At 42.0% G+C, this 14,201-nt stretch overlaps 1 protein-coding gene across 1 annotated transcript in view; it reads right to left on the reverse strand.

Moving 5' to 3' along the window:
• Positions 1-1,817: 1,817 nt before the first annotated feature.
• UPB1 (beta-ureidopropionase 1) overlaps positions 1,818-14,201 on the reverse strand; it is a 34,171-nt gene continuing 21,787 nt past the window's right edge. The window contains exons 7-10 of the mRNA XM_081283767.1: positions 13,160-13,241; positions 11,865-11,907; positions 10,511-10,665; positions 1,818-8,582 (exon numbers count right to left, since the gene is read on the reverse strand). Of these exons, the coding sequence (XP_081139893.1) occupies positions 8,499-8,582; positions 10,511-10,665; positions 11,865-11,907; positions 13,160-13,241 (364 nt within the window). The 3' untranslated portion in view covers positions 1,818-8,498. The remainder of the gene's footprint in view (positions 8,583-10,510; positions 10,666-11,864; positions 11,908-13,159; positions 13,242-14,201) is intronic.

The raw sequence follows: 14,201 nt of genomic DNA on the forward strand, positions 1-14,201 counted from the left end.
ACAATTGTTATTGAAATAACAATATGTGTATACAATATTTACTAATCACATCAGGGTAATTAATGTTCCCATCTCATTATCATTACTTCATGTCTGGAACTTTAGAATTCCTCTCTTCTAGTTTTTCATAACATTTATATAAGTTTTTATGAACTACGGTCACCCTTCTGTGCTGTAGAATATTAGAAGTTATTACTTCCATGTTTTGGTACTCATTATCTATCCTCCATTTCCCCAACCTCCTACTCTTCTGAGCCACTACTAATGACTATTATAAATTCAGATCAATTATTAAAAAGGCATTTGCTGTGTTAACATAAATGTCTTTCTATGATTATATTTTTTTCAAGTTAAAATGAAGGCATGCTTGTATATAAGGATGAAAACTGTTACATTAACTCTCTCTTAAAATATTTTTCCCAAGATTTTGGACTCATAAAAAAAGGCATTTGTCCTTTTGTGATTGGCTTATTTCACTGAGTATAATGTCTTAAAGTTTCATTCTTATTGAAGCATGTGTCATGGTTTCCTTTTTTAAAGGCTGAATAATGTCCGTTGAATGGCATATATGTATGCTTATCCACTTAGGTTCCATCTTTTGGCTGTTGTGAATAACAATGCTATGGACATGGGTATACAGCTATCGCTATTAGATCCTGTTTTGATTTTGTGGAGTATATACTTATCAGTGGAATTGCTGGGTCATATTATAATTCTGTGTTTAATTATTTTTGAGGAATTACCATACTGTTTTCCATAGCATGTACACCATTTTACATTCTTACTAGCAATACCTGAGGGTTCTACTTTCCTCACATTCTTGCCAACACTTGTTATTTTCTGGTTTTATTTTGTTTATAATAGCTATCCTAATGCATATAAGGTCTTATCTCATTGTGGGTTTTTGTTTGTTTTATTTTAGTACCAGGGATTGAACTCAGGGGCACTCAACCACTGAGCCACATCCCCAGCCCAGCCCATTTTGTATTTTATTTAGAGACAGGGTCTCACTGAGTTGCTTAGTGCCTCACCTTTGCTGAGGCTGGTTTTGATCTTGTGATCCTCCTGCCTGGCGTTGGGATTCCAGGCGTGCACCATTGTACTGGGCTCTCATTGTGGTTTTGATTTGCATTTTCCTAATGGTAATGATGGTGAGCATCTTTTCATATGCTGTCATACCATCTATTTTCTTTACAGAAATGTGTATTTCAGTTGCTGTCCATTTTTTTCTGTTTTGGTTGGTTGGTTGGTTTTGTTTCTTTTTTTTTTTTTTTTTCCCCTGGAGGTACTAGGGATTGAACCGAGGCCCTAATGCCTACCAGGTAAGTGCTCAACCTCAGAGTTTCATCCCCAGCCCTTTGGCTCATTTTTGATTGTTGAGTTTAAGAAGTGCTTTTATATATTCTACATACTAAAATATATACGACTTGAAAATATTTTCTCCCATTCTACAGATTGCCCTTTTACTGTGATAGTGCCCTTTGATGCACACAAGTTTTTAATTTTGATGAAGTTCAACTTATCTAGTTTTTCTTTTGTTGCCTTGTGTTTTGGGTGTTATATTCTAGAAATTATTGCCAAATCCAATATCACAACACTTTCACCATTTAAAGAAGTTTTATAGTTTACGTTCTTACATTTAGATCTTTGTCTTCCCTTCCTTCCTTTTTTCCTTCCTTCTTTCCCTCCTTCTTTCTTTCTTTCTTTCTTTCCCCCCCCTCCCTCCCTCCCTCCCTCCCTCCTTCCTTCCTTCCTTCCTTCCTTCCTTCCTTTGTCTTTCTTTCTTTCACTGAGGATTGAACCCAGAGACCAGAGACTCTTTATCACTGAGCTATATCCCCAGCCCTTCTTATTTTATTTTATTTTTGAGTCAGGGTCTCACTAAGTTACTTAGGGTCCAGCTAAGTTGCTGAGGCCATCTGCCACCTTGCAAACCTCCTGCCTCATCCTCCCAAGTCACTGGCATTACAGGTGTGCATCACTGTGCCTGGCTTACATTTAGATCTTTGATATATTTTGAGTTAACTTTTGTATATGGATATAGTAAGGGACCAATTTCATTATTTTGCACGTGATTATCTATTTTCCCAGCACCATTAATGGAAAGAAACTGCCTTTCCTCATTGAATGATTTTTGACACCTTGTCAAAAATAATTGACTATATATGTCAGGGTTTATTTCTGGGATCTCTATTCTATTCCATATATGTCTGAATATATATGCCTTGTTTTTATGTCATTACCACACTGTTTTTTAAGCATTTTTTTAGTTGTAGGTGCACACAATACCTTTATTTCATTTTAATGTGGTGCTGAGGATCAAACCCAGTGCCTCACACGTGCTAGGTGAGCCTTCTTCCTCTGAGCCACAACCCAAGCCCACCATATTACTGCAGCTTTGTAGGAAGTTTTAAAATCAGGAAGCCTGAGTTCATCAGCTTTGTTCTTTTTCAAGATGTTTTGGCTACTTGGAGTCCTTTGAGATTCCATATAAATTTTGAGATAGATTATTTTTATTTCTGAAAAAAATTGTTGACATTTTTTAATAGAGATTGCATTGAATCCATAGATTGCTTTTTGTAGTGCTGACATTCATAAATATTAAGTTTGGCCGGGCACGGTACGAATGCCTATAATCCCAGCGGCTTAGGAGGAGGAGGCAGGAGGACAGCAAGTTCAAAGCCAGCCTCAACAATTTAGCAAGGTGCTAAGCAACTCAGTGAGACCCTGTCTCTAACAAAATACAAAACAGGGCTAGGGATGTGGCTCAGTGGTCAAGTCTGAGTTCAATCCCTGGTACCCCAATTCTCCAAATTAAGTTTTCTAGTCCATGATAATGGACTCCATTTATTTTGGTCTTCTTTAATTTTCATCAGCAATGTTCTGCAGTTTTCAGTCACTTTCAGGGCTAATTCCTAAATATTTTATTCTTTGTGATGCTATTGTCATGGAATTGTTTTCTTAATTTCCTTTTCAGATTTTTTATTGTTAATGTATAGAAACCCATTTGTGTGTGTGTGTGTGTTTCTGTGTATGAATTTTGTGTCTTGTAACTTCAGAGAATTAATTCATTAGTTCTAATCGCTTTTTGTGGGTTTTATATAAATAAGATTATATAAGATTATGTACCTGCAAAAAGACATCAATTTACTTCTTCCTTATGTTCCTTTTTATTTCTTTTTCTTGCCTAATTGCTCTAGCTAGAACTTGAAAAACTATGTTGAATAGACGTAGTGAAAGTTGATTCTTTTTCATCACAGAGTATTAGCAGTGGGTTTTCATTTGTGACCTTTATTATATTGAGATAGCTGTTTTATTCTAATCCTAATCCTAGTTTTTTGAACTTTTTTAAAAATCACAAATGGGTTCTGAATTTTGCCAAATGCCTTTTCTGCCTCATTTGTGATGATCAGATGGGATTTTCCCCCTTCATTTTATTAATGAGATATATTATACTGATTGATTTTCTTATCAAGGATGTTGAGCTATTCAAGGGAGAATGTGAGCTATCTTCAGAGGGAAAGACAGCTTGCATCAATATGTATAAGGGAGTCAGGTGTGGTGATGTAATGCCTGCAGTACCAGCTAAGCACTTCCCTCAGGATGCTGATGGGGAGGAGCATTGGAGCCCAAAAATTGGAGACCAGCACGTGCCACATAGCAAAACCCTGTCCCCCCCCCAAAAAAAAAACCCCAAATAATATTTATAAGGGATATTCGTCTATAGTTTTCTAGTAGTGTCTCTGACTTTGGTATCAGGGTAATGCTTGCTCCATGGAGTGAGTTAGAAAGTGTTCCCTACCCTTCGATTTTTTAGAAGAGTTTGAGAAGGACTGGTGCACTTTGAATGTTTGGTAGAATTCAACCAATTCAACATCCTTACTAGTTATAAGTCTATTCAGATTTTCTGTTGCTTAATGATTTAATCTTGATAGATCTTGTGTTTCCAGGAATTTATCCATTTCATTTGGGTTGTCTAGGCTCTCCAGTTTGTGGGCATACAATTTATCCATAGTTTTCTCTCATAATTCTTTTTATTTTTAAAGAATCAGTAGTAATGTTCCCACTTTCATCTCTGATTTTTAGTAATTTGAGTCATTCTTAGTCAATCTAGCTAACCGTTGGCAATTTTATTAAAAAAATGCAAACTTTTGCTGGGTACAGTGGTGCATACCTATAATCCCAGTGTCTTGGGAGGCTCAGGCAGGAGGAATGCAAGGTTTTGTTTTGTTTTGTTTGGGCAGCAGGGATTGAACCCAGGGATGCTTAACCTCAAGCCACATCCCCAACCCTTTTTATATTTTATTTAGAGACAGGGTCTCACTGAGTTGATTAGGGCCTCTATAAGTTGCTGAGGTTGGCTTTGAACTCACGATCCTCCAGGAATGCAAGTTTGAACCCAACTTCAGCAATTTAAAGACCCTAAGCAATTTAATGAGACCCTCTCTTAAAACATAAAAAGGGCTGGGGATATGGCTCAGTGGTAAAGCACCCTCTGGGTTCAATCCAAGTATCAAAAGGAAAGAAAGAAAAGAAAGAAAGAAATGCAAACTTTTGGTTTCATTGATTTCCTCTATCATTTTCTGTTCTCTTATCTCTGCTCTAATCATTTTCTTTTTCTGCTAGCATTTGGTTTCATTTGGTCTTTTTTCTTTTTTTTTTTTTTTTAGTTTTTCAGTGTATAAATTTTTGTTGTTGGTTTGAAAACTTTTTTTGGGGGGGTGGGGGGGGTTAAAATTTTTATTTCAAAAGCTTGGATAGCTTCAATATCCAGGTCGTGGCAAAATCAGGACACGTGTTTTTATTTATTTATTTATTTTTTGAAAACTTTTTTAATTGTAAGCATCTACAGCTATAAATTTCTTTCTTAGGACTGTTTTTATTGCATTCCTTAAGTTTTGGTATGCTTTATTTTTGTTTTCATGTCTTAAGATTATTTTCTAATTTCCCTTGATTTCATTTCTCATTCATTGGTTATTTAATGAAAATGTTGGGTTATGGGTATACTCAGTGGTAGAGCACTTGCCTAGCATATGAGAAGCCATGAATTCGATCTTCAGTATGGCTAAATAAATATATAAAATAAAAAATTTAAAAATGTTGTTTAATTCTCACCTATTTTTCAATTTTCCCTTTGCTACTAATTCATTCCATTACAACTGGAAAATATGACTTACATGATTTCATTTTTAAAAAATTCATTGACTTCTTTTATGGTTTAACATATGGTCTATCCTTAAGAATGCCTAAGTTATTTTTTTCTTTTGTGTACTCTATGGTTTATATGTCCAAACCTCATCCCAGATGCCAGTAATAAAGCTATTGGGCAGGAGATGTAGCTCAGTGGTAGTTTGTGTTTAGCATGTATGAGCATGGGTTTAATCCCCAGCACCACTAAAATAAAATAAATCTGTGGCCTGACAGAAAGGCTACCTGCTAGAGCTGTAGGGTTCTTCAGAACTTTGAGTCCAGCCACCTGCCATCTTACAGGTGAGAAAATCATTTTCTTTTTTCTGCTGGCATTCGGTTTCATTTGGTCAGAAGTTTTCATCTAAGATTATACTAGGGCCTGGTGGCTTGCAGGTCATGGACATTGAACCAATTCAAGTTCTTGCCTGAGAGCCTGCCATGTCATCAGCAATAACCACATAAAATCTCCACCCAAAGTCCATTCAACAAATGTTTACTGAACATCTAAAACATTCCAGGCATAAGGCAAACCCCAAAGTGACTCCATCTGTGTAGGGCCTTCCTGCTCTCAGATGGGCCTGACAATTCTGCTTCCCGGCAATGAGCCGTGTAGATAATCAAATAGTATCTGGTACATTAATGTCTATTTCATAAATGTACCAACTTGTCACCTAAACCTCTATGTTAGGCTGACTACATGCTTCTTCTAGAAACCATAGGCACAAAGGCTTTGGATATGGCAGGGCCAGACAGAAAATGTCTCTAGGGCTGGATTCAATGAAACAGCAAGGCACAAGAAGGGGGACTGTACCTGAAGTAGGCAGAGGCTGAGGAGATTAGCATAGTTGTGGCCGGACAGCTCTATCTGGCTTTTTCACCCAAAGGGGCTATCTAGGAGCACCCCAGCCCTGACATGGGGTTATTCATGCAAAATTCAGCTGCTGGGCCAGTGAAAGCATGAGGTTGCTTTCTGTAACTGGGAAGAGTAAGACATCACCTCTACCCTGGATACTCTGGTCAACTTCTATTTGAGGTTCAGCAGGTTGGATTCTTGCCATGTGGTTGGTGCAAGGGACAGTGCCTACAGAAGTATTGTTCTGACAGCTGCCAAGGAGCTCCCTGACCCATCAAGTTTGTCACTCATCATCATTCTGTGACATTAAGCAGGACAGGGCATATGGCCCTATTTTACAAATGCGGAAACCCAGGTGCAGAGAAATGAGTAATCTGATGTGCGAGTCAGGGGTCAGTGGTCAACCACAGAAGCAGAACCACAAGGGGACAGATCTAGGTAAAAGATATCAAGAGATTTGGTGTAAGGGATTACCTTACATGACAATGGGGGCTGGTTAGGCAAGCCTGAAATCCATAGTGAAGGCAGGCTATCAGGTTGGAACTCCTGAACACAGGTTGCAAAATTCAAATATAGATCTACCCTACAGATGAGTTTCTATGGTCACATCATACCACCAATTACCACTTTCTTCTTTGCCATTGAAAATAGAGTCACTGGCAGGGTATGCTAGCAGATGTCCATAAACCCAGCTACTTGGGAGGCTGAGGCAGGAATACTGTAAGTTTGGGGCCAGCCTCAGCAACTTAGCAAGACCCTGTCTCAAAATAAAAAAGGGTGGAGGGCTGGGGATGTAGCTCAGAGGTAAGGTTACCCTGGGTTCTTGCCTAAGAGCCTGCCATGTCATCAGCAATAACCACATAAAATCTCCACCCAAAGTCCATTCAACAAATGTTTACTGAACATCTAAAACATTCCAGGCATAAGGCAAACCCCAAAGTGACTCCATCTGTGTAGGGCCTTCCTGCTCTCAGATGGGCCTGACGATTCTGCTTCCCGGCAATGAGCCGTGTAGATAATCAAATAGTATCTGGTACATTAATGTCTATTTCATAAATGTACCAACTTGTCACCTAAACCTCTATGTTAGGCTGACTACATGCTTCTTCTAGAACCTATAGGCACAAAGACTTTGGATATGGCAAGGCCAGACAGAAAAAGCTCATCATGTCTCTAGGGCTGGATTCAATGAAACAGCAAGGCACAAGGAGGGGGCCTATACCTGAAGCACTAATGCCTTTAAATATAATCAAATAAGAGAATAATTCCAGATAACCCAGAATCAATTGCAGAAATTAATCTTAATCATCCTTAAGATTGTATTTCTTAGGAACCAATTCTGGTACCAAAATCTGTATTAGTCAGACCCAGAGAGGCAGAACCAGTAGGATATGCATTAAGAGATTCATTGCAAGGACCTGACTTCATGATTGTAGGGCCTGGCTAGGCGAGTCCAATAGCTACAGGGCAGGCTGTCAGGGAAGCAGGTTGGAATTCCTGCCAAGGCCCAGAGCTATGGTTGGCATACAGAATTCCTCTTCCTTAGAGAAGCCTGAGCCATGTTCTTTAGACCTTTTAATGGGTTGATTCAGGCCCACCTAAGTGATGTGGAATAATCTCACTTACTTAGTCAATTGGTTATGGTCTCTAATTGAATCTACAAAATACTTCACAGAAAGTTTGGCTTGGTAGTGCATCCCTGTAGACTGAGTCAAAAGGATTGCCTGAGTCCGGGACCTGGAGGCCAGCTGGGGAAATACAGTGAGATGCTTTCTCAAAAAACAACCCTTTACACATACCTAGGCTAGTGTATGGACTGGGGAATAACCTGGAACGTCCAAAGACCACCTGCCCACATCCACACTGTAGGCTCCACAACTTTGTATCTGCTCTCAACCTCTTTCCACCAGCACACAGATTCTCATGCTGACCCTTAAGAAGCTGATAGTGCCAGGCATGGTGACACATGCTTATAATCCCAGGGACTCAGAAAGCTCAGGCAGGAGGATTGCAGGTTCAAAGCCAGTCTCAGCAATTTAATGAGGCCCTAAGCAATTTAGTGAGGCTCTGTCTCAAAAATACAAAATAAAACAAAAAAATTTTTTAAATCTAGGGATGTGTCTCAGTGGTTAAGCACCCTTGGGTTCAATCCCTAATACCAAAAGAAAAAAAAAGCATTTTAAGAAAATTTAGGTAGAATTAATATAACATAAAATGAAACATTTAAAGTATGCAATCCAGTTGTATTTAATATATTCACAATCATAACCTTTATCTAGTCCCCAAACATTTCCATCACCCCAGAAGGAAACCTTGTACCCATTTAGCAGTCATTCCAATTCCACCTTACTCCTGCTGTGGCATTTAAAAATCCATTTGGACAGTAACATAATTAGGGAGAATTTGGATGTGTGAAGCCTGCCCCACTTACTCATCTAATGGGGACAGAAGACAGCTACTCCTTCACGATGGTGGGGACATAGTTGGGTTTGACAGCTTCCGCAAGCTCTCGTGCGTACATCTCATATCTGCCTGTCATCTGAAAACAAAACACAGACATACTTTCGAGGTTCCTGTTTATAAACACTTATCACTTACTCACCACCATTTCTTTTTTTTTTTTTTAATTTTTAAAATATTAATTTATTTCTTGCCACTGGGGGGCAGCCGTGAGATAGAAATACTGGTTGACAGGACAATTTCAGACCAATGTAGAGAAGCAACCCCACTGTGACCTCTTAGCACTGATTCCAGTGATTCATACAGCCTATTCCAGCCTGTGGTGACTTCTGTGATCTGCCTGTTCAGGAGATGTGGTCTTCCCCCAGGGAAGAGGGAGGAGAGGTGTCCTGTGGTCCTACAGCAACTCAGAAGAGCAGCCTACAGCCCAGAGAGGTCACTAGCCAGGAGTGGAAAAGGCTGAGGATTTGAACCCAGATATCTTGGCTGAGTTTTTGGTCTGTTTGCTCCATGTGGCATCTCATTATGGACACAGATAGTCTCTGGCATGCCTTCCATTCTTCCATCTCAAGTCAGCTCCTTCAAAAAGCCTCAGCATGAGCTCATTCCCATTGCCACAGCTGGGAATGTTTCTGCTTCAAGAAAGTAACTCATGAGAAAACATTCTGTTTACTGCTCCTGGTGATACTTGTTAAAGAGCTGGCTGGAATGCCTATAATCCCAGCAGTTTGGGAGGCTGGGTCAGGAGGATTGTAAGTTTGAGGCCAGCCTTAGCAACTTAGTGAGACCTTATCTCAAGATAAAAAATTAAAAGGGCTGGGATGGGGCTGGGGCTGCCTAGTATGCATGAGGCCCTGGGTTCTATTCCCAACCCCATAAAACAACATAACAAAAAATTAAAAAAGGATGTGGATGTAGCTCAGTGGTAGAACACTCCTGGATTCAATCCCTAGTACAGGAGGGAGGGAAGGAGGGAAAAAGGAAGGATAGAAGGAAGGAAGGGAGGGAGGGAGGGAGGGAGGGAATTCTCAGCTCTGACTTCTGATTTAGGTAGAATTCTGCATTAATCTAAGCTATCCAAGAGGAATGGCATGTCAAGAGATGGTCATGGGTAACACCTTGTTTGTCTGGCAAAGATCTGAGACTGGGGATTGTGTTCAAGGACCAATGTTTAAGAAAGCAGGGGAGTAAGGCCTAGAGCCCATAACTGTCTGAACAGGAACCCCTGGGCTCCTCCCAGTCACATAGGCAATGTCATTCAGTCATAACAATGTGACATTCATTTGCTGGGTGGTTTGCTCATCAATGGGGACTGAGTTGGTGGAAATACTACTGGATATGAGTACAATAAACCCTGCCTTGGTCCTGTCCTTGTCTACACTGTTCCATCCTGGGATGACAGGTACCTACATTCCTCTCAAACCCTTGATGCCACAGAGTATCAGTCTCAAAGGCAGCAGGCAGCATGTGAGTTAAGCCTCTCATTTTATATCTGGGAGTCCTAAGGCCTGGGAGCAGAAGGTGCTTGCTTAGGGTGACTGACAGAAGGCAGAGCCAGGCCCAGATCCCATTTCTCTGTGTGACCCATTTCCCACTATTGTCAAGGCCAGACTGTGGAGCCTGGCTGCAGGCAGAACCAGACATGCACACTTATCTTGTGATAAGTGCAAATGCCTGGAAAGGAAAAAGGATTAGACAAGCAATCCACTCTATTCTCTGGACAAATGAAATTGAGATTAATTTGCTTGAAGGCACCTAAAATCTAAATCAGATGAGAGAATTTATGGAGGCCTGCTGTTTGTGCATTGTTTGATCCAATAGTTCCTCCCCACAGCCCGCAGGGAGGCAGAGACCAGGCCCAACATGGAGCTCCTAGGTCTAAAGGAGGCACCTTCTGTAAGCTGTCTCTGAGGGGAAAACACTGTTAACTGCGGTTCACAGCTCTGTGAGCAGAATGAGGGCCAAAAAAAGAGGAGCAGGGTAACAGGAAGGAACTTGAGGACCCACCTTGAAGTTCCAGACATCACTCATCTGCTGGCAGAGATTGAGGTTGAGCTCAGCAACCAGCAGCCCGTCCTGGCTACGGGAGAGCCCAGGAGTCCGGCTGCCATCAGGGGCTGCCACATAGCTTGAGCCATAAAAGTAGCCAAAGTCATGGTGAGCTTTAAGAAGCAAATGGAAGAGGCCATGAGTTTGTACAGACACAATGTAAGGTCTGTGGAGAGGCAGGTGCATTAAGGGACACTCAAGACAACATGTTCATACGTCTTTCCCCAGCATCTTCCAAATGCAGAAATTCAAAGGGCCTGTCTCCCTTCTCAGACCTGAAGGCCCAGTAGGTGGTTGTAAAGGTCACTCCTGTGTCACTTCCCACAGTCACTGAGAAAACTTCTAAAGGTCACCCTTTAGAGGTATTGACTCTCATCAGCTACCCACAATACAAGCCTTGGGGGCCCTAGGGGCTTCCTGTGAGGCCTGTTTCCTGTGGTGGCCCACTCAGTAAACTGGAGACTCTAGCCCTACTTGTCATGACAGCTAGGTCACTTCATCCCCACTCCACATCTTGGTCCTCTCATGAGTTACGGGGTGCTAAGAGCCACTCCACAGGCATGTGAAGAGTAGTGGGCTGCAGGGCAGGGCCTACCTAGCATGGCCCCAACTCTTATTTCCCTGCCTCTTTTGCTCTTTTGTCAGCAGGAAGCTGAGACTGGAGTGTGGATCTGGTGTACAGTCCAAGACCTCATATGGAAGGCTTTAAGACCCCTCCAGTATGTGTTTTCTTGGGAAACATATCTGCTCAGGCCCCTCCAGACACCTCCTTGCTGAGGGGACAGCTTTTCCCTCACATCAGTGCCTAGAAAGTGGGACCTAAGGGTGTAGTAGTCCTAGCAGAGGTGAGGTGTTACCTTCCCTTAGATCAAAACAAGCCGTAGATCCTAGAAACTCAGGCAATCCATGCTGACTTGAGGGGCATTTGTACAGCTGAGGGGGGGACAAAGGAAAGGAGAGAGGGAGGTCTGAAAGCTGCAAGACAGCCCTTCAGCTTTTTCAGGAGCTCACAAAGAGCTCCCCTACATCTCCTCAGTCCATCTTTACACCAATCCCAGTGAAGGAATGGAGTCTAATATAATTCCCATTTGCTCCTTATCTGGGGAACAAAGTGGTCACATGTCCAGGACCTGGCCACAGTCATCCTGGCCACCGTCAGAATCCCCCACAGAGGGCAACAAAACAGAGAAGTCAGCACCTCCTCCTAGTCGCCAGGCATGCAGATACAGGCTATGGGACAGACCTTGCCCAGAGGAAGCAAACAGAGAAGTGGGGGATGAGACCCATCACCATGAAAGTACACGGAACATACCTTTCTTCCCATCTCCAGAGGTAAACTCATTGGGGAAGTGCTCCTGTGAAGTAAGATTAGAGTATAAGAGAAACCTATAGGTGGCACCACCACAATGTTCATTCTAGAACACTTAGCCAGACCAAGAATAGCAAGCCCGACCACAGGGAGTTAGCTTGGAAATAGTGAAAGTAAGATGCAGGGTCTGTTCTCTCTGGGCAATCAACAGATACTTGTTAAATGTCCTTCTGAGCACCCAGGATTAGGCAGCCAGTGGAGAATTTGACAAGCATGGTAAAGACCTGGATTTTGCCTTTGGGGAGTTTATAGTTTGGGAGAAAAGAAACACATTGGGCACTGATCAGTTCTCAGGGCTGTGGAAAGTATGTGAAGATGGCCTTCCTGAAGCAGTAAGACCTCAGCCTAGGGTCTGTGAAGACATGAAAGGTGGAGGAGAGGGCCCTCATATACTGTTTTAATATTTTCTCTGAAGCTTAATGAAATTTATACATCAAGTTGTGATCGGATCACACAGGCTAACCAAAACATCAGCATTTGGGGCTGGGGTTGTAACCCAGTGGTAGAGAGCTTACCTAGTATGTGTGAGGCACTGGGTTTGATCCTTAGCACCACATAAAAATAAATTAAAAAAATGTATTGTGTCCATCTACAGTTTTAAAACATTTTTTAAAAATCAGGGTTTTCCCTCCCTCCATTCCTTCCTTCTTTCCTTCCTTCCTTTCTTCCGTCCTTTCTTTTTTTAGCAGGTCTGGGCCTAATTCATGCCAGGCAAGCATTTTACCATATAGACTTAGTGTGGAAAAATTTGTTAACTCAAACTGATCAGATGCTCTGAGCAGAGTTTGACCTGTGAAGTTGGGGATTTAGCTCAGTGGCTGAGTGCTTGCCATGCGCAAAGCCCTGACTGAGTTTGGTCCTTGGCCCTGGGGGGAAAAAGAGAGGAGGGGGGAACAAAAAAAATTAAAGGTATCAGAGTTTGACATGTGATTAATAAGAATGATGAAAAGGATTATTAGGTGATAAATGCGTTATGTTTGGTAGTCAAGACTGTTCAGTGGGTGGGGTCCACTGATGTGTGGGGACAATAACAAACTGGATACTTAGAAATGAGAGAATGAGGTCAGATCAAAGATCCTTTCAGAATTGTTTCAGCTAAATGCAACAACAGAAATCACAAACCAAGTTGCTTTGTCCCCTTCCAGATTTATGACATGAATGCAAAATAAACATGTGATATGTCTCCACTACAACCACCAGCAGTGGCTGCTTTAATCATCTATACCTCAGAGACTTACCTGGCCCACTCGGTTAATGGCACAAGTGAAGCAGTGATTGGCAATGGCAGCATTTCTGGCCTCAATTGGCCATAGGGACTCACTGTAAAAGAGGAAAAGGAGGAACAAGTTTGCCAACTCTCTAGCCAGACTCAGTGGATGCTCAGCCTGGAGCTGCAGCTGGTTACTGGCCTTCCAAGGCCTAGAGTGGGGACAGCCAGGGAGTCTTACTATGCCCAAGGGTCACCTCAAACCTGAAAGCAGACCAAACTTGTCCTCAGCAACTTGTTTAAGCCCACAAAGTGTTTTGGGGAGGCCCTGCTACAGGCAGAACCCACAAGGCTGTGGTTGACTATCAGAAGGATCAAATCCTTATCCTGAGCTTCAGTTTCCCTCTCCAAAACTTCCTCAAAAGGAGATTGTGAAGACTAAATGATCATGCAGATGAAGCTCCACATGATGGTTCTTCCATAGCTATCATTTCCTATATTCTTCCTTCCTTCTGGGAATCTGTTTTCTATGCTGGGCTAAGAAGAACTTCTCCTGATAAATGTCAGAAGGGAGTTGGAACCTTGGGATCTTGGGTGTTTGTTTGGCTTGTGTGTTTGGCTTGTGAGGGCGGAGCATGGACTTTCTCTGCCCCACCCTAACTCTCCTACCGTGCTGTTACCTTGCAAATCAGTCTCCAAGGGGGGAGATTTCAGACAGAGTAACCAGAAAGGAATTTAGGATATGTCTTGTTATGTGGAGTCATATCTTGTAGCAGAGTTATAACCTCTGAGTTTGGTCCTTGTTTCCCAGTGCCTTCCTATTTTCCTACTCTGAACCATGCACCTCTAAGCAGAAACTCCCTGGTTCCCTAACTGGATACCCTACAGGCACAGCTGAGCTGTGAGCCTTCCTCAGTCCAGCACCCACCAAAGGGAGAGTGCAGTGAGAGACCTCTTCCCAACCACAGACCCCATCCTTCTCCAGCCCTCCAGCCAAGATGGGCCATGGAATTCAGTGGGCCTTCTGCTCATTGATGATCTCCTGTCTGAGAAACAGCATCATTTAAATTCTA

The sequence above is a fragment of the Spermophilus citellus genome (assembly GCF_964194105.1).
Source record: "Spermophilus citellus genome assembly, chromosome: 3".
Classification (NCBI taxonomy): Eukaryota; Metazoa; Chordata; class Mammalia; order Rodentia; family Sciuridae; genus Spermophilus; species Spermophilus citellus.